Source organism: Melozone crissalis, unplaced genomic scaffold (assembly GCF_028551555.1).
Source record: "Melozone crissalis strain CALT ecotype California unplaced genomic scaffold, PUWL_Pcris_2 ptg000023l_1, whole genome shotgun sequence".
In the NCBI taxonomy this organism is placed as follows: domain Eukaryota; kingdom Metazoa; phylum Chordata; class Aves; order Passeriformes; family Passerellidae; genus Melozone; species Melozone crissalis.
Window position 1 is genome coordinate 18,676,036 of NW_026535801.1, and position 18,582 is coordinate 18,694,617.

The following is an 18,582-nucleotide window of genomic DNA, read 5'->3' on the forward strand; positions in this document are numbered from 1 at the left end:
GCCATTAAAGAAGTTGTCTTGTTCAGGTCATGTTCCAATAATCATCTTAATACACACTGATACTGATATGTGAGTTGTTGTCTGTCATGTTGTCTTTTAACTCAATTAATTGCTGCCATTTACAATGTCCACAGCATACATTTATGTCTCAAAAATATATGTCATGAACAGAAAAAAGAATTTCAAGATTTTTTCATGTTCCATGCCCCCTTTTCATTTACTCCAGTCTTAAAATCTGACATACATCAAAGATGGTAAAAACTTTCTTTCTAATGGAATTTTTTTGCTTGCACATTCTTTGATTTGCCTTATGAAGGCAATCTAGTAGTTTTGTATGAAATAAATTACTTTGAAGGTTTTGAAAAACATCTCAAATAGAGGTATGTAACAGGTACGTGGGCAACTGAAAAGAAATCCTTTACACTCATATGAATTAATGAAACATTGATCAAAATTTTAGAGCAGAAATATTGTTTGGAGAATTTGCTGTTCTATATTGTTCTTGATATTATTTAGCCATAAATATTTTGTTTTCTTTTTGCATTAGATTTTATAAATGATGAATGAGAATAATTCATGCTGTTGTGAGTTAGAAAAAAAACTTGAATGAGAGAGAAAATTCATTGTAGTGTAGGGTAAGAAATTAAAAGTTGGCATGCTTCTTTTCAGGATTTAAAAATGTTGAAGAAGTTACATCAGAGTCCCCTTGGCATGTTTCTTCATCTGTTTCACTTAAGGAGGAATCTGTTGGCAAAAGGCCCACCTTTATCCAGCCTATTTCAAGCTGCAGGGTATGCAGCGGGGAATCAGTCAGATTTCAAGCTAGAGTCTCTGGCAGGCCCAAACCAAAAATCCAGTGGTTTCATAATCAACAACTCATGTTGCCAAAAAAAGACTTAGTTTTCCACTTTGATGAGTCTACAGGCACAGCTATACTGATAATAGTAGATGCTTTCTTAGAGCATGCTGGCCAATACTCTTGCAAGGCAAGAAATAGTGCTGGAGAAACAACTTGTACAGCTACACTTACAGTGACTGCAGAAGGTAAAGCCCCATTTTTACTTCAAAGGGATTCAGTTTGTTGCATACCACACTTTTATGCTGTTACTAATTTTTTCCTTGTTTCACACCTTTTCTTTCCCACCTAACTTTAATAGAACCCTCAGTAACCCAGCCACTCTCATTTCTTGTCTTTGAGCTGTAACATTTGGAAATTTTCAAGTTTGTATCTCAATATAGGTCAAAGAATAGAATTGCTTTAATGAAGGCATTCAGGATTTTAAAACAAGTGGTTTAATGATCTTTATAGCAGTGACTGAGGTATTTTGCACTATTCTGTAGGGAAAAAAAAAAAAAGATAAAAAAAGAAAATACCTCCTTTAAAAGTACCATTAAGTTTCCAATACTAAAATGGACCACTTTGGTGAAAGAAGAGAATAAGCACCAACTGAGTATCAACTGCATGACTAGTTGACTAGTTTAGGCATCACTTGTTATTCATACATGTGAATGGATAACTTCTATGTCAGCAGAGTAGTACGTCTGGCATGCTGTGTTTTCAAATGAAGATCATTCATTTTCATCCTCCATGCTGTTTGATTTTGTTCAGAGCATGGCCAGTAAAGTTCTTTAGATACTAATGTTGTTGTTTTTGTTACTTGATTACACAGTGCAAGCCCTAGATAGGCAAAGTTCTGGGAAAGATGTAAAAGAGTCTATCCGGTCACAGTCTATATCAGAACTTCATGTTTCTCCTCTCACAAAGAAGAACATTGAAACTTATCAAAAAGAATTTAAATCAGTGCAACAACCATCACAGGAATTGCATGTACAAGTTTTTGAAAGTGTATCAGAATGTTTGACCATGAAGGCTACATCATTTGAAGAAATTAAAGATGTGCACACCTCAGTCCTTTCTCAAACATCTCAGAGCACCAAAATCTCTATGGTGACCTCTCAAGAAAAGAAAGATGTCCCTCCGAAGATTCTCTTGCAACTCAAAGACCTAGCTGTGAAATGTGGTGACACTGCTCAGTTCATATGTGCCCTAGAAAATGAATTCTATGAGTTTCTTTGGGCCCATGAAGGTAAAAAGATAGAATTGTCTGAAAAACTGAAGATATCACAAAATGGAAATGTTCTTCTGCTCACAATCCTAAATGCCCAGCTGTCAGATCAAGGACTGTACAGTTGTACTGTGTATAATGACTATGGAGGGACAACATCATCAGCAATACTAACAGTCAAAGGTGGTTATCTGACTTTTAACATTTTTACTTACTTTTTGCAGCTTCATTATAACTGCCTATAGCCCACTCCTATTACTTTTATTATCAGTATTTAATTGAGAAAGCTCTAGTAATAATGCTCTGGGGTTTTTCCTGCACATTTACAGCTCTATTTGTAAGTAGCATGTGCAGTAGTGGGAAGTTGGCACTAACTTTGTGCCTCTTCCCAAAAAGTCACAGATGTCTCAGGCTTTTTATTCCTCATATCCTTCATGATATGCAGTGAGGTGTAAAGAAAAACAAGCTTGTAGGAATTTTTATATTTTGTTAATTCCTGAAGCAGGAGTTTAAGGAAGAAAAGAATGCCAGAGGCAATTTTGAATTAGATACCAGGTCATTTCTAACCCCAGCATGTTTCCAACAAATCCAAGATTCCAATTCCAAAGTTTGCAATATAAGTTAATGTACTTGAAAGGATTAATGGGTGCAAGTATTGTATTACTGCAATACTAAACTGCCTTTCACTCTTCCTAATATATAAAGTGTTTACTTTTTGCTTAAACTCCTTCTACCTCTTCCTGACATCTATGTATTAAAATGTTAGTAGTGTTACCACTAGCGAAGACCCAAAAATGTATTGGGTCTTGTTACCACAGGTGATAGTATTTCTGATGAGTTCAAAGGAATCAAGACCAGAAAACTAAGATGAATAATGAAAAGGGCATTGACCCTGTTGATCTGGCTCTTAATTACTGAAACTTCTTTCTTCACTATAGAGCTGCCAAAAGCACTTTACATAATCTTCTGCTACTTTCCAAATTAAGGCTCTAGATTAGAAGCAAAGATGTGCTTTTTTTAGTCACTGTGGGAAAGACCCACAGGCTTAACTGGTAACTAGAACTAGCCTAACAGGAATAGAGCTCTTAAATGTGCCATCACTCGTGTTTAATAGCACTGTTTTAGCACTAATATACAGCATATTCTATCAATACTAACTACTGGGTTTTCTCCCCGTAAGTATAAGGATGTTTTTTATTCCTGCAAAACATCTGACCTAATACTTTTCCTAACTTTATTCTTACCTAGCAAAAGAAGCACAAGCCAAAGCAGTAACAAAAATTACTCTTGAATCAGATTCTAAAAGCTTTAAAGCAGCCAAAGATTGTCAGTTTAAAGCATCTGAAGTTAAGCAACAACCTTCAAAGAAAACCTCAAGCTTGTTTATATCTACATCCCAAAGACCACATGAAGCTGAGAAGCAAAGAAACAGAGTATACTATCCTGATGTCGTGCCATGTGAAGACATCACAGAAACTGACGCCAAAGCACCAGAGTTTCTTGAAACTCTGCCTTCAGAAACCACTGTAAAAGAAGGAGATGATGTGTTTCTCTTTTGCATAATGAAAGGTGTGCCTACACCTTGTGTAGTCTGGCTGTGCAATCAGCTAATAGTTGAGGAGTCTGTGCTGTGTTCCCTAAAACACGATGGGCCACTGTGCAGTTTAAGATTGTTGAAAGTTGGTCAGGACCACGAGGGTATATACAAGTGCAGAATAGTTAACCCTGCAGGACAAGCCGAGTGCAGCACCCATCTGAAAGTGACAGGTTGGCAACTGCATGTTCCTTCCAAGTATCAATTCCTCATACATAGCATCATAACTGCATTCCATTACATTCATTCCCTAGGAAATGATAAGGAACGAGAAGTATCTCATTAGTCTGTGGATTGTTGAATGTTTTCTTCAGGGATTTACAGCATGATGAAGGCATGTTGTTTTAGAAACTTTCCCCCACCCTGCAAAAAGAAAGCAAATCTTACAGAAAACTGTACATTGCAAACAAGTTTGAAAATATTTGGTTACTTTATTCTCAAAATTTATCAAGTGATTGAATTGTCTGGCATGCATTTATGTCTGTGTGTACATGTGGATTTATGTCTATTTGCAAAACAGATTGGACATTTTTACTATATAAAGTGTTGATTGGCACATTTAACAATTATATCTCAAAAATATTTGTCTTTTTTATTCTAGCTCCTGAAAAAATTGTTCATGAGAAGCTAGAGGAAGAGGTTGAAATGGAAGTGAAAGGTACAATAACCAATGAGAATAATTATTACCAGTAATTAGTAATGTTGTGGAAAGGTTTTATCAGCTTCCACGAAGTGTCTGATGGGGAAAGACACACTTTAAAGCATATTGGAACATGTTGCATGTTTGTTTTGATATGCAAAAGGTTACCTGCATTATAAGGTTATTTAAGTTTTAAAATATGTTTAAAACTTCAACTCTATAATTGTGCAGCCATATTTTTAACTTTTACTTCATGCTTTGCAGCTGTTCACAGAGCTCATATATGTTCAATTTCCTTTTGAATGCATGGAATAGTTTACTTCAGAAGGAAGTTATACAAATCTTAATTGTATTACTTTTAAACAAGTTAGCAGCCTAACATTAGTAGGTTCAATGGACACTATTGGATGGATAGATGAAGTATACTAGACAGCATTTGTTGTTTAGGTTATGTGAAAGCTACACATTCCCATTGATTCCTCGCACTTCTTTTTACATACATTAATTCATCATTATACATCTCTTACCCTGGCTTGCAGATAGCATACGTGGTTCATGTTGCTTGCTTTTCCCCCCGTGCATAACACTGTGGAGTTAGTGGCTGTATTAGTTCGAATAAACGCCTTCTCATTTCATGTTACTTACTTTTTAAAAAATATATTTCAAAACTATTTTTTTCAATTGTTTGAACATATCTACAAAAAGAAGGGTCAGAAAGGGCGTTTATTCTACTGTCTGCAAGTCAGGTAAGATTTTCTTCTTTGCCACCCAAAGACACACAGCTTTTCCAGGCAACAAAAACATATACGCAGAAGAACATGTTATTTTGAAATTCTTTTTTTGCTTGTTCAAGAAGAAATTTCCAGTCTGAAGAAAGAACAGACAACGAACGATTTTCGTGTCAATCTTTAAAACAGAGCAAGGCGTTGCGTTTATTCGAACAAATATGGTGAGTGAATTACTTTTTTTTCCTGGGTGTGTGATGAAATCTGTTGCATGCCCATTTTTTTATTTCAATATATTGCTACATTTTTACAACCAGGTGGTAGGCAGAGCGTGACATGCTGTAACCTGGTCTCCTTCTCTTGCAGAACAGCGCAGCGTGGACTTCGAGGGACACGGCACAGCGGCGGTGCTGGCTTGCCCGCTGAACCGTAAACCCATCTTCACACAGGGACTGAAGTGTAGGTCTGTCCTGGAGGGGGACCCCGCGCTGTTCCGCTGCAAGCTGGTGGCGTGCCCGGCGCCGCACATGGCCTGGTTCCACAACAACCGGCCCGTGCTGCAGGACTGCCGCAAGGTGATTCGCACCGAGAGCACGGAGCACACGCACTGCGCCAGCCTGGAGCTGCGGGACGTGCGGGAGCACGACGCCGGCAGCTACAGGGTATTCGCCATTAACACGGAGGGCTCAGCCGAGTCCACGGCCTCCCTGCTGGTGTCCCGCCGCGGAGAGCGGCGGGGCCCGGCCCCGGCCGGGAGCGCGGAGTGGCTGCGGCCGAGCTGGGGCTGCCTGCTGCAGCAGCGGCGGGAGGAGCGGCTGCGGGTGGTGCTGCGCTGCACCGGCTCCCCCTTCGACAAGGGGCAGGAGACTGAGCCCGGGCACCTCTCAGCAGCCCGGGGCAAGGTACGAACCATCCGTTTCCAGAGCCTGCCGCTCGGGAGGCCTTGCCGCCCGGGGCTGGCGCACGGTAGGGAGCACAGGGCCACAGTGGTTAATGCTGAGGAGCTGCTGGATGAGGAGACCCGCTGGAAGCTGCAGAGGCTGCGGGAAGCCAAGAGGGCAGCACTGCAAAAGAAGCATGAATTCCTCATGTCTGCACCTCAGGTGGCACCTCCTGAGCAGCCCAGCCCACGTAAGGTGGCTGCCAAAATGGTTGGCTCAAAGCCCCTCACAGTGCAGGTAGTGAAGCAATACTCCAGGTCCAAGGACCTGGCGGAGAGATGGCAGGTGCAAGGTGGGCTCCTGGAGCCCTGCCCACCCCTCTTTGTACAGGAGATCAAGCCCCAGGAAGCTGTTGAGGGACAAAGATGTGCTTTCTCCTGCCTCTTCCACGGCCGCCCACAGCCCACCGTCACTTGGTACAACAATGACAAGCCCGTGGGGCGCATCCAGGGCACGGCTGTCCACACCACGGGGTGCTGCTCCACACTGACCTTCCCATCTGTGCTCCCACAGCATGGTGGCACTGTCACCTGTGTGATCTTCAACCCGCTGGGCACAGTCAGCACCTCAGCTGGACTCCGTGTGAGGCGGCGAATGCCAGCCTATCGGTACGCAAAGAAGGAAAAGGAGGAGATGAAAGTGGAGGAGAAGAAAGACGTGAAGGAGGAAAAAAGGGAGAAAGAGAAGAAGGAAGAGGAGAAAATGAAGGAGGAGGAGGTTGGTGTGGTCTTTGCAGCAGAGAAGGGACTGCCAAGTGCAGTTCCAGACTCAGACTTGCTGTCATTGCCTGTGGAAATCAAAATCACTGCCCCCACTCCAACGCCAGAGCAAGACACAGAGATGAGAGAGGTCCCACGACCCTCTCCAGAGCGGGCTGCTTCCACCATGAAGCACAAATTTAAGTTTTCATTTGATATGGGAAATGAACCACCCCAAATTGTGACAGAAGTCCCAGCACATATTCATTGCTGTGAAGGAGAAGAAGTGGTGTTGGAGTGTGCTGTGTCTGGGCAGCCCCCACCAGTTGTGAGCTGGTCCTTGAATGGCCAGAGCCTCTCTGTCAGTGAGAGACTGAGGTTTGAAGAGGGCAAGAATGGCACATACCGCTTACACCTTCAAGAGGTCTCTGTCACAGATGCTGGGCGATATTGTTGTGTGGCCACAAATGTGGCTGGAACAGCACAGACTGCCTCTGAGCTCACAGTGCAGCCCAGGGCACCCAAGCTGTATAGCAGGGCTGAAGGCACTGAGGAACTGCCTGCCATGGACCATATTCTGCACCTCCAAGACCTCAGCATACTTGGTAGGGATGAAGAGGAAAACATTGCATGCCCCAGGGAGGGGGAAGCCCACCTACCGTGGTCTCTGAGGTTGTCTCCACCTCCTGGTGACCAGTTGGAAGGTTGTGAGGAAACACCTCACATCAGGGAAAGTGAGATGGAGGGAACAACGGTGCTGAATATCACAGAAGTTTATGCAAGGCAAGAAATGGTCAATAGAGAAGAAAGGGTGAGTTATACAGATGGTATTTCTGAGATGAGACAGAACAGAGGAAAAACTCTCTCTGAGGAGCACATATTTGGAATTGATACCACTGAATTGCACTCTACTATATCAAGGGAAGGATGTGAATTGGTGGCCAAGGACTCAGGTCACTTTTCTGAGGAGCTGGAGCCTGAAGGAGGCAAAGTGCTACCACATACAGATACTCTGTCCTGGGACATCTTGAAGTCACCATTTATGGAAGTGCAAGAAAAAATACATGGTCCTGAGCAGTCTGCTCTGGCAGGGGAGTGTAAGGATTTGTCATTTATGGAAGTGCAAGAAAAAATACATGGTCCTGAGCAGTCTGCTCTGGCAGGGGAGTGCAAGGATTTATCATTTATGGAAGTGCAAGAACAAATGCCTGCACCTGAGCAGTCTGCTCTGGCAGAGAAGGGGAAGAATTTATCATTTATGGAAGTACAAGAACAAATACATGCTACTGAGCAGTCTGCTCTGGCAGGGGAGTGTAAGGATTTATCATTTATGGAAGTGCAAGAACAAATACATACCTTTGAGCAGTCTGCTCTGGCAAAAGAAGTTAAGGAATTCTCATTTATGGAAGTGCAAGAACAAACACATGCCTTTGAGCAGTCTGCTCTGGCAGGGGAGTGCAAGGATTCATCATGTATTGAAGTGCCAGGGCAAGCACCTGGCCCTGAGCAGTCTGCTTTGGCAAGGGAGTGTAAGGTTTCACAATTTTTCATTCCTGTATCACCTGTGGTGCAAGACAGAAGTGATGTCTGCACAGAGTGTGATGCCCCTGCCAGGGAGGCAGTGACTCCTGATGTGCCTCTTATGGAAGAGCCAAGTGTGCCCCACCTGCAGGACCACATTGCAAGCACCCCCACAAAGGAGGAGTTTGGCTTTTATGAATTCTATGCAGGAGAGCAGCAGGAGGAACAGGAAAAGGAGCAGGAGAGATCAGTTGGTATTGAACAGAGCATTAAAGCTGATGATAATCTTTCTAAAGAAGAAGTGATTGATGATGGTGATGGCACACATTGGAAAATACAAAGTGACAGGCAAATGCTTCAAGAAATTGAGTCTGATGCATACAGCCCTTCTTTGAATCTAAACCCCACTCCTCCTGGCATAGAAAACTCAGGTCAGGTTTTTACTGAGAAAGCTGAAGAGGTGGAAGAGGTGCATTTCAGAGAGCAGCTGCTGCCCTCTGAGCCTGACACTGAGATCATATTTGATCTGAAGAAGTTTGCAGAGCCTTTCCCAGCTGCAGAGACTGTGCACACAGAACAGGCACAAAACCCCACAGCACTGGAAAGTGTGGAGGTCATCACTGGGATCATCTCCCCAGTGCACCAAGGTGATGTGCTTGAAGGAGGGATGTCTCTGAGTGAGGAGCTGCGTCAGAGCTACAGGATGCAGCAGGAGGAGGTTGATGCCCAGGAAGAAGAGCCAAGAGAAATCACAACATCTGAGTTGCAAACTCCTAATGGGGATCTTGGCAGTGTCATGATGTCTGCTGAAGAGGGATATTCTGCTGAAGAAGTTCAGGATTCAAAGATGAGTGTCTGTGGAGAGGACTCACTTCAAGAAAAAGTTAATGAATTTCTAGTGGAGCCCACACCAGGTTTCCAAAGAGGAGTTGAGGAAACACATTTTTGGGAGAGTGGGGAACGACTGGAGACCACAGACTCCCAGAGTGACAGCTTCATTATGGACTTGAAAAAAGCTGCACATGAAGAGAAACTCCAGGCTGGACATCAGGCTGAGGAAGATGGTGGTTCTGAGACAGAAAAGTTCTTTGAGCCAGGAAGGAGCAGCTTCAGCTGTGAGATGGAAAGCACAGATTCCCCTGAGGAGATGCTCAGAGACATCCAGCAGGAACCAAACACAACCAAGGGCTTCTTTTTGGGGAAAATCATCCTTGGGTTAGTAATGGATGATCCTGTGGTGCAGAAGGAGCAAAGGAAGGAGTCTTGGGACAAGAAGAGGACTGCCAATGAGGAAGCCTCTGAGAATAATGAAGAAGAAATGTGGGAGGATACTTCTGCAGGTCCAGAGCCTAGTGCTGTTCAAATCTCAGAGCTGGAGCCTGATTTGTCCCTGGCCAATTATTTAAGATCCACTGGGATATATGAAACTCCAACCCTCAAAGGCACAGTTCAGAAGGAGCAGCAAGAAACTATAACTTCACTGGAAGTGGAGGAGGTTACCTTCAGCACGGTTTATGATTATTACAACCATCAGGAATTTGCCCGGCCCTTCTCTCCTGAGTCAGAAATGTCTATAGAGCTGGAGAGTGGGAGCAGAGAGGAGTCACCTGATTCAGACCGCTTCTACACACCTCCCTCCTCCGTGGAAATCTTTGAAACTGCTTCATCAGCATCCTACCACACACCGCTCAGCACACCCGAGCGCTACTCCACACCGTCCGAGGGCTCAGGGTACAGCACGCCGCCCGAGCGCTACTCCACACCGTCCGAGGGCTCGGTATACAGCATGGCTCCTGAGCACTACCCCTCACCTCCCGAGAGTTCAAAATGCAACACACCCTCAGAGCAGTATTTCACACCCTTTGAGGGACCCTACTCTGCATCGGGGGACAGCACGCCACCGGAACGCTACCGGACACCCACTGGGGAGTATATGGATGCCCTGACCATGTTCCCCTTCTGTGAGAGGAGGTATCAGACTCCAGACCAGCCCCAGTCAAATGGGTTTATGACCCCCTGTGAAGCCCTGGAGCCGTCAGGCAGGGACATGCCACCAGCATTCCTCAAGGCATTGAGCGGGAGGAGGTTGTATGAGGGCAGCACACTGATGTTTGTGGCTGAGGTGGTGGGTGTGCCCAAGCCAGGAGTGAAGTGGTATCATAATAAGTCTCTGCTGGAGCTGGATGAGAGAGTGCAAATAGAGAAGGATGGGGACAAATATATTCTGGAAATCAGTAATGTCCAGAAAGCTGATGAAGGACAGTATCTGTGCCATGCAGTGAACATTGTTGGGGAAGCTAAAAGTATTGCAGAGGTGGAGGTTTTGCCTGAAGATGGACGGTCACTGGCACTGCCACCCCCTGTCACGCACCAGCATGTTATACACTTTGACATGGAGCAAAGCACATCTTCGAGGTCCCCTTCACCACAGGAAATCCTCCTGGAAGTGGAGCTGGATGAAAATGAAGTGAAAGAGTTTGAGAAGCAGGTCAAAATCATAACCAGTCCTGAGTTTAGCCCAGACAAGAAGAGCATGGTGGTTTCCCTAGATGTACTTCCACTTGCCTTGTTAGAACAAGCTGCAGGCTTGGCAGCAGGGGAGAATGAGGATGTAAAAATTGATTTCCAAGTAACTGAAATGCCTCCACGCTTTGCTGTGCCCGTTACAGATATCAAGGTGGCAGAAGGCTTGGATGCAGTTTTTGAGTGTGTTGTAACAGGTACTCCTGTCCCAGTAGTTCAGTGGTTCAGAGGTGACACATGTGCGACACCTGGCACAGGGAAGTATGTTGTGAGTCAGAAGGAGGGACTTCACAGTCTGAAGGTCAAAAATGTAGGACCTTATGATAGTGGCTTGTATCGCTGTCAGGCAACTAATAGGCTGGGAGAAGCAACTTGTAAAGGTTTGCTTGTGGTCATGGCTCAGCAGGAAGCAAATGCAGTGAACAGTGAGACAGTCACAGGCTGTGAACCACACAGGTCTCAGAAGTGTGACTTGCTTTTGAGTACCACTGTGAGCCCAGGTGACCAGTCAGAAATAGAGCTGGAATTTGAGTTTGAGCCACACAAAGATGACTCAGAAAAAGCGATACAACTGCTCGCAGTGACTCAACAAGAGCAGGAAGTGGAAGGGGAGAAGCATGTCAACATTAATTTTGATGTGTTTGCAGAGCCATCTGAAGAGGAACGGGTTGAGTTTAGGGCAGAGGACTCAGAGAGCTGCAGCTTTGAGTTCCAGGTCACAGAAGCTCCTCCCAGATTTGTGAGGCTGATTTCTGACTACAGTACATTTGTAGGTGCCTCAGTGAGCTTCCAGTGTCTTGTGACTGGTTCCCCCTGTCCCAGTGTCCGCTGGTACAAGGATGGGGTGTTGTTGGAAGGGGATAGGTACTGTGCACAGGAAGAGCAGAATGGCTTGCACAGTCTTACCATTGAAAACCTGGTGCAGAGTGACAGTGGGCAGTACAAATGTGTAGCTACTAACAGGGCAGGAACTGCTGAGACTTGTGCTGTGTTAACATTATACTAAATTTCCATCATTTATTTCAGAGTCTGTCTTGAAATACTAAGTGTTTTTATGATGTTCTTCACTGCAGCTAAAAATGCAGCACTCATTTTAGGGGCATTGTTTTCATCTCTCTAAGGATGAAAACCACTCTGTGGGCATATTTGTATTTCACTTAGGTTTGCCTTCTTTGGGGAATTTAAGTGAGATTTAATCCATGCATAGATTTTTGTGCACACTTTCTGCACTGAGGGATATTTCAGACTCCTTCTATGCTCCTTGCTCATTCTTGTAAAGATATTTTAATTGACACTCATTTGCGTAGGACTAATTTTTTTGTATAATGTATATATACCTCTGTGTCTGTAACAGTGCAATCACTACTGTTTTATGTAGGCCAGAAATCACCTGAAAATGTAGACACCACCTTTTTCTTGTGACCTAAAGGTATGGAACACTAACTTATGTTTGCTGTTTAGTTTGGGTATAGTTCTGTTAAAGAACTCCTTAAAATTGGTACTTCCCCTTCTCACAATGTTGTGTCAGAACATGATTCAAATCCTGTTTATGGTTTCTATCACTGCAAAATTCTTACATCTATGGGCCTCTTTCATGGAATTAAATGCTTTTTTAAAGTCAATGAAATTATGCTGTTGCAAAGAAAAGCAGAGAAATGGGAAGGAAAATGAAAATTTTGCACTTGTAGAGACTGAACAGGATTTTCTTCTCTATTACCAAGTAATAAACATGAAAGCATATTTTGTACTGTATTTTTAGAAGTTAAAGGGAAAGGACAAAGGGAGCGTAATAATAACAAATCAATTATATTAGTGTAAATTCATTAAAATAATTTTGGTTGTCCCTGTATTCCAGTGTCATTTGTAAAAAAATGCATAGTAGTAAAAAAGTAAGATATTTTTATGCAATATTCTCCTCACATTAGAACTGGATCTCTACATATTCCTTTTTTCTTTCTCTCCTTTTTTTTATTATTAAGAACAGTTAAGTGTGCTCTGTAACGAGATGACCAGAAATAAGGGGAATATATTCAGTTGTTATGTGTGGCATTTTCTCAGCACGGGAGATTTTTGCATTAATGTTCTCAATGTGAATGTATATTTTTATATTTAAAGTAATGCTAATATTTAGGAGTAAGCAGGAGTAACTGACATAATTGAATCAGAATTAAATTTATCTTACATAAACAATGATAAATTGATTAAGAAAATCTGTTAAATGGAGGAAAGTTATTAATTAATATTCCTCAGAAACTAAATTACTTTCTAATGCACATACCAGCTTTCCAGTCACCTATATGTCAAGATGAGATCTTGAGTTCAAGATCCTTAAGCAAAAATTGATTTTACTTTGTTTACCTGTTAATGAGATTCTTCCAGTTATTTACAAATTGCTGTTAGTTCCCTTACAACTGCTTTAAGCAGAGTGACTTTGAGCATTAAAACTACTCCTATAGTATGTTTGGTAATGTTCATACCATTTCTTATTTCTGAATTTGATATGTCCTCACAGTGAGACCACCATGTCTCAAAAAATCTGTTATCTTCTAAGACTATCCCATCACTCACCTGGGATACTGATTTTTGTTCAAAATATTCACCTTGCCCAGTCGTGTTGCCTGATAAAAATTTAAAGTCAGGAGTGGCAAGTTCTAATAACCCAGTACCCAGGCAAAATTACTGAAGTGTTGAGGCTAATGCAAATGTGTCACTTCAGTGTCTTCTCAGTCATGACCCCTCAATTAATATCTAAGATTTGTATGTTAAAAGGCAGAGTTAATTGTGCTTTCTGACATGGTGGTAGGAAAGAGAAGCATGACTGTCTGGCCCAGTGTTGTGCTGGGAATGAATTACTCCATGATGTGTCCTTGATCCATTCCTTGTGTAGATGTGTAGCACTAACTGGTTGATTAGACAGCAGAGGTCCTTAGGGAGGTTGGCATGAATTGTCTGATGTTCTGTGTCAGCTGGGATGTCAGGGGTGTTTAAGTTCCAAAGTCAAAGAGGTCAGAGGCCCTTTGATTAGGTCCTGCGCAATTGTGAAGTGTGTTTATTTTGCATGTAAATCTGAATATTTTTAGACGAAAGAGACCCATAACTTGTTTTTTGAGCCATAAGCCACACAGGTCCAAGTTCATATTCACATCTGAAATATATGGCCAAGCATCTTTATCTCTACCCACGTAGTGGTGTTTGTGGTTTATGTAAATTTATAAGTCTTGGTTTAAGTTTTGTACATTAGCCAGGAGCACCTGGTTCACCTAAGCTACAACTATTAAATCTGGAGTAATCCTAGGTTTGAATGAACTTAGTATGGGACAACTGGTATAGCTTGACTATCTCTTTTCAAAATTTTGTGGTTTTCATAGGAATCAAGAAGCTCACCATTTTATTTTCAGATTTAATGTTAACTTCATTTCTACAAAACAAGTATCTTAAAAATATTAAATATGTTTATTTGTCATCAATGTATATTGAATGTTAACATGTATGGTTAATTTGTGAAATAAATATGAAATTATTTAACTCCATTGCTTCTTGTACTTTATTCATTTTACAAACATATCTAAAATACAAAGAAGTATCTGTATAGTTCTCCTCTCATAAATATCCAGGAACACACAAAAGTGCATTAATTTTTGCCACACTCCTATGTATAAAGCATTCTCCTGTGCTAACATGGGTTTCACTCTGCCATTTTTATATATTTAATTTTTTTATTTTATTGGCCCAATTCTGCCACCCATTCTCGAATTTATTTGCACAATTTATTACTGTTTTAACAAGGTTGGTAAGTAATGCTGAAGGACTGCTATAATTTTTTTTTACTTAAGCATTTCTTCTCTGCAGTTAATCATTGCATGCTATGTCACTGTAATCACTGTGCTATGTCATTTATATTATGGCATTTGTGGCAAGACTAATAATTACTAAAACAAATGAGAAAGAATTGGGTGACAGAGTTTGTTCATTTTTATGTTTGTTGTTGGACTGCAGCAAAAATTCTTATCTCTCAATAAGTTTTAAAATTGAAGACACTGTAATTGAGAAGCTTCGAAATTACAGTGCCTAGAGAAATTACAGTGCCTAGAGACATTAATCTGCTCACACGTTTAATCTTTTTTTTAAACTTATATCTGTCAAATACTCTAGGCGTTTACTGAGGAAACTTTACTCAATGAGGACAACTGTATTTGATTTCCAAAGGTTTTCCTTGCATCCAGCTTTTCATGAATTTTTCCATTCCTAGGAATTCTATATTTCACTGATGTTTCTATTGTCAAACATCTGCAGAGATGTTCTTGCCTCTGTTTCCTCTCATTTTAAACTGCTGTTGGAACTAAAGTTGTCTAATGCATAGATCTATAAATTCAAAAAGGCAAGAAAACAAAAAATCTTAAAAGTCTATTCTCTTTTTCTCTGACATTGTGCGAGTTTTAATATGCCACATCTTGACAGAGAGGAGTTCAAAAGCAGAGATTTAAATCAATTATACTAAATCAAAGGTTTAAACTTGTGATGTTTGTAATAATGATGCTGTAAACTTAAGGGTCTAATGACAAAACCAGGACAAAGCTGTTAAGGTAGAAGTAATCTTTTAGTATGCTAGACAAAAGATAGAGTTTAAAGAGATGAACTATGCATCAAAAGAAGGGTTAGTGTGCTGAAAAGATTGTGGGTTTGTTGGTTGGTTTGGTGGAGGGGGGTGGGATTCAATCCTAATTGTGGCATTGTTTTTTTTGTTGATGTTTTGAATTATATCAGTGTCTTAGCACTGTTCTGCTGTATTGTTTGCATAGGTGTACATACAAATATGTATGAGACATGCCACTTTAATTATATCTGTGAAATGCATCAATGTTGCTTGATTGTTCCTTGCACAGTGCACCCTGGAGGGATATGCCTAACCCATACTGTGATGTCAGGTTTAAAGACACACCCATCCTGATCAAGATAGGAAATTCTTAAGCAACCTGACAACACAGCATGTCTTACTCATTTTGGCAGGCAAGGCAGCAAGGAGACAACACAGACCTCCTGTTCATTGCTAGCTGCTGTATAGTATTGAGAAAGCCTCCAGCTCTAGAAAAATAGATGGCCTAACACTGTGTATTGCTATATACGAGTGTTCTCATAAATATTCTAGTAAAACTAAACAATTTTTTTCCATACAGACATCACTAGGTCTCTTATTGCCTCTTCTGAGGAAGGAAGAAGTGAAGGCTACAGCAGCGGCCTTCAGTTGCCTGATAGAGAGAAAACACTTGAATTTGAGCCTGGAAAACCAGTTTATTCCAGCAAAGCAAAGATGAAAATTGAGGAAGAGGGCAAAGCCCCTGTTTTCCTCAAACAGATCTCAGATGTTGAAGTCTGGCAGGGAGATGTAGCTAGGCTCTCTGTTTCTGTTACTGGCAGGCCCACACCCAAAATCCAGTGGTTTTTCAACGGTGGGAAGCTAACCCCATGCATGGACTGTGAGTTAGTATCTGCTGGCAGTGACCACAGCCTCATCCTCCCACGATCAGGAGTGCAGGATGAGGGTGAGTATCGGTGTGTGGCCAGCAATGCTCACGGCGAGACCAGCTGCAGCGCCCAGCTCCACATGCGCTGGAGGCAGCCAGGCTCTCCCTGCTTTGCCAGGCAGCCGGGCAGCGTGCTGTGTGCCCCGGGCTCCACGGCAGTCTTTGAGTACACTGTGGAGGGCAGGCCGTGCCCCGACGTGCTGTGGTCCAAGGGGAGCGAGCGGCTCCTCTCTGACGCCCGTCGCTCCATTGCTCAGCGCCCTGACGGTTCAGGCTCTCTGACGGTGTGGCACTGCGTGGAGGAGGACTCTGGGCTCTACACGTGCAGGGCTGTGAGTGCCCTGGGTGAGGCCACATGCTCTGCTGAGCTCCTGGTGCTGCGCCAGGAGCACACTGTGTGCAGCCAGAGCCCGGCCTTGCAGCACTCTGCGGTGGCAGAGGAGCAAAGCCCTCTTTTCTACGAGGAGGCTGGAGAGCTTCCTGCAGTGGAAGAAGCATTCAGACTTGAGCCCATGAGGGAGCCTTCAACCCTCCTTCAGCTCCAGATGAGCCAGGCAGTGTACCTGCTGCCCAGGGAGGACATCTTGCCTGGCCTGCCACCAACGTGTCTGGCAGTGCAGAGTGTTGAAGAGATGCTCACCCAGGCGGCCACAATACAAGAGAGCAGCAGGCTTCTGGCAGAGCCCCTGGAAACCCTCCCTGCTGGCCCCCAGGGTGTGGTGCCTGCAGCAGTGATGGAGAGACAGCTGCCAGGCTGCCTTGGAACTGTAGCTGCACAGATACTCATGCCCAAAGAGGAAATCATCTCCAAGGCAGCAGAGCAACTGGCTGTTCTGAAGACAGAGGCTTCCCAAACCCTTCTACAGATGTCAAGCACCACTGAGAGCCGTGTCATGGATGGTGACCAAATCCAGATCCTTGAGGGCTTTCAGATAGCACAAGGTGAGCTGAAGGCTGAACCAAGATTTCTCTCTGAATTGGCTTTCACTGGGGGCCAAGCTGTCCCCCTGGAGAACATTTCTTTCCTGGAAACAGCAAAGGAAGATTTTGCTTCAAGAATACATGAGGGACAGGCTGTGAGATTTCCCTTGCTGCTGGAAGAAAACCAGTCCATGGAGGAAGAACATGTTGATCTTTCCAAGCCACTTAAGCAGTGGCAGAGGACAGAAGGACAATCCCACGAAACCATGGACTCTCGTGAGCTCCAGCCAAGCCAAGTCCTCAACAAAGACAGTGAGCTCACTGCTCTGGTTCCCAAGAGCTGCAGCTTAGGCATAAAGTCTCAAATTAGAAATGCACTGAAAGCTGCAGTGGTAAGTGGGGAAAACATCTTGTTTTCAGAATGGTTGGCTGATAAGGAAGATGTTAAAGTACAGGCAATAAACATCACCAAGGAGAATACACATACCTTGTGCACATATGTTGTGGCCACAGGAAGATGCAGTCCCGTAGAAATCCAAGTCTCCTTGGAAGAAGTGAACATTCAGACAGCTGACCAGAAAACGGTCTTGAAGGAAGTTTTCTATTCCTTTCTTTGTGAAGATAAATGTTCCCTGACTGGTGAAAAGTCCAAAGCATTGCCATTCTCTGCCAGTCCACTTCTCTCAGGAACATCCTATGATGAAATCTTTGAGCTGGAGCCCCAGCAGGCTGAGAGGACTATGGAGGCAGAAATACAACTGGAACACCTTTTGTCTGCACAAGTAATCAAGGCTGAGCATGGTCTAATTAAGGATGTGGACGCTGATGTAGCCTCTGCAGATGTTCTTACAGAGGCACCCACAGACATACTGAAAAGAAAAGAGAAAAGGGAAGAAAAATGTGAGGAAGAGGGCAGAGAGGGTCTAGAAACTAGAGCTGGAAAGCAAGAGGATGAACTGGGCAAAGAAGGTTATCCCATCATACACAGCAAACTGGTTGACACTGTTGTGGAGGAAGAGGAGAGTGTCAGGCTGGTGTCTGTCATAACAAATGTCAGAGAGGTGAATTGGTACTTTGAGGGTGAACTGGTCTCTTCAGGCAACAAATTCAAGTGTTTGCAAGATCAGGACACATACACACTAGTAATAAGCAAAGTGTGCGGGGAGATTCACCAAGGAGAGTACACCTGTGAGGCGCTGAATCAAGGTGGAAAAAGAGCAACAGCAGCAAAACTCACAGTTGTTAAAAGAGGTTGGATTATGGGAATAAAATAATCTTTTTAATGCACTACTCTACTAATGAACCTCCCCTACTATGCATATCTTTGGACAGAAATACAATATTAATACCATCATGCCACTAATCAGAGGGCCCTCTTTCTCTCTGGATTGATAGTCTCCTTTTACCACATTGCAAGGCCTCTCACTTCCA

The 18,582-nt window shown here is 43.1% G+C and overlaps 1 protein-coding gene across 1 annotated transcript in view; it reads left to right on the forward strand.

Annotated features, from left to right (window-relative positions):
- TTN (titin) overlaps positions 1-18,582 on the forward strand; it is a 234,902-nt gene that overhangs the window by 31,870 nt on the left and 184,450 nt on the right. The window contains 2 exon segments of the mRNA XM_054277824.1: positions 4,262-4,318; positions 15,883-18,402. Of these exon segments, the coding sequence (XP_054133799.1) occupies positions 4,262-4,318; positions 15,883-18,402 (2,577 nt within the window).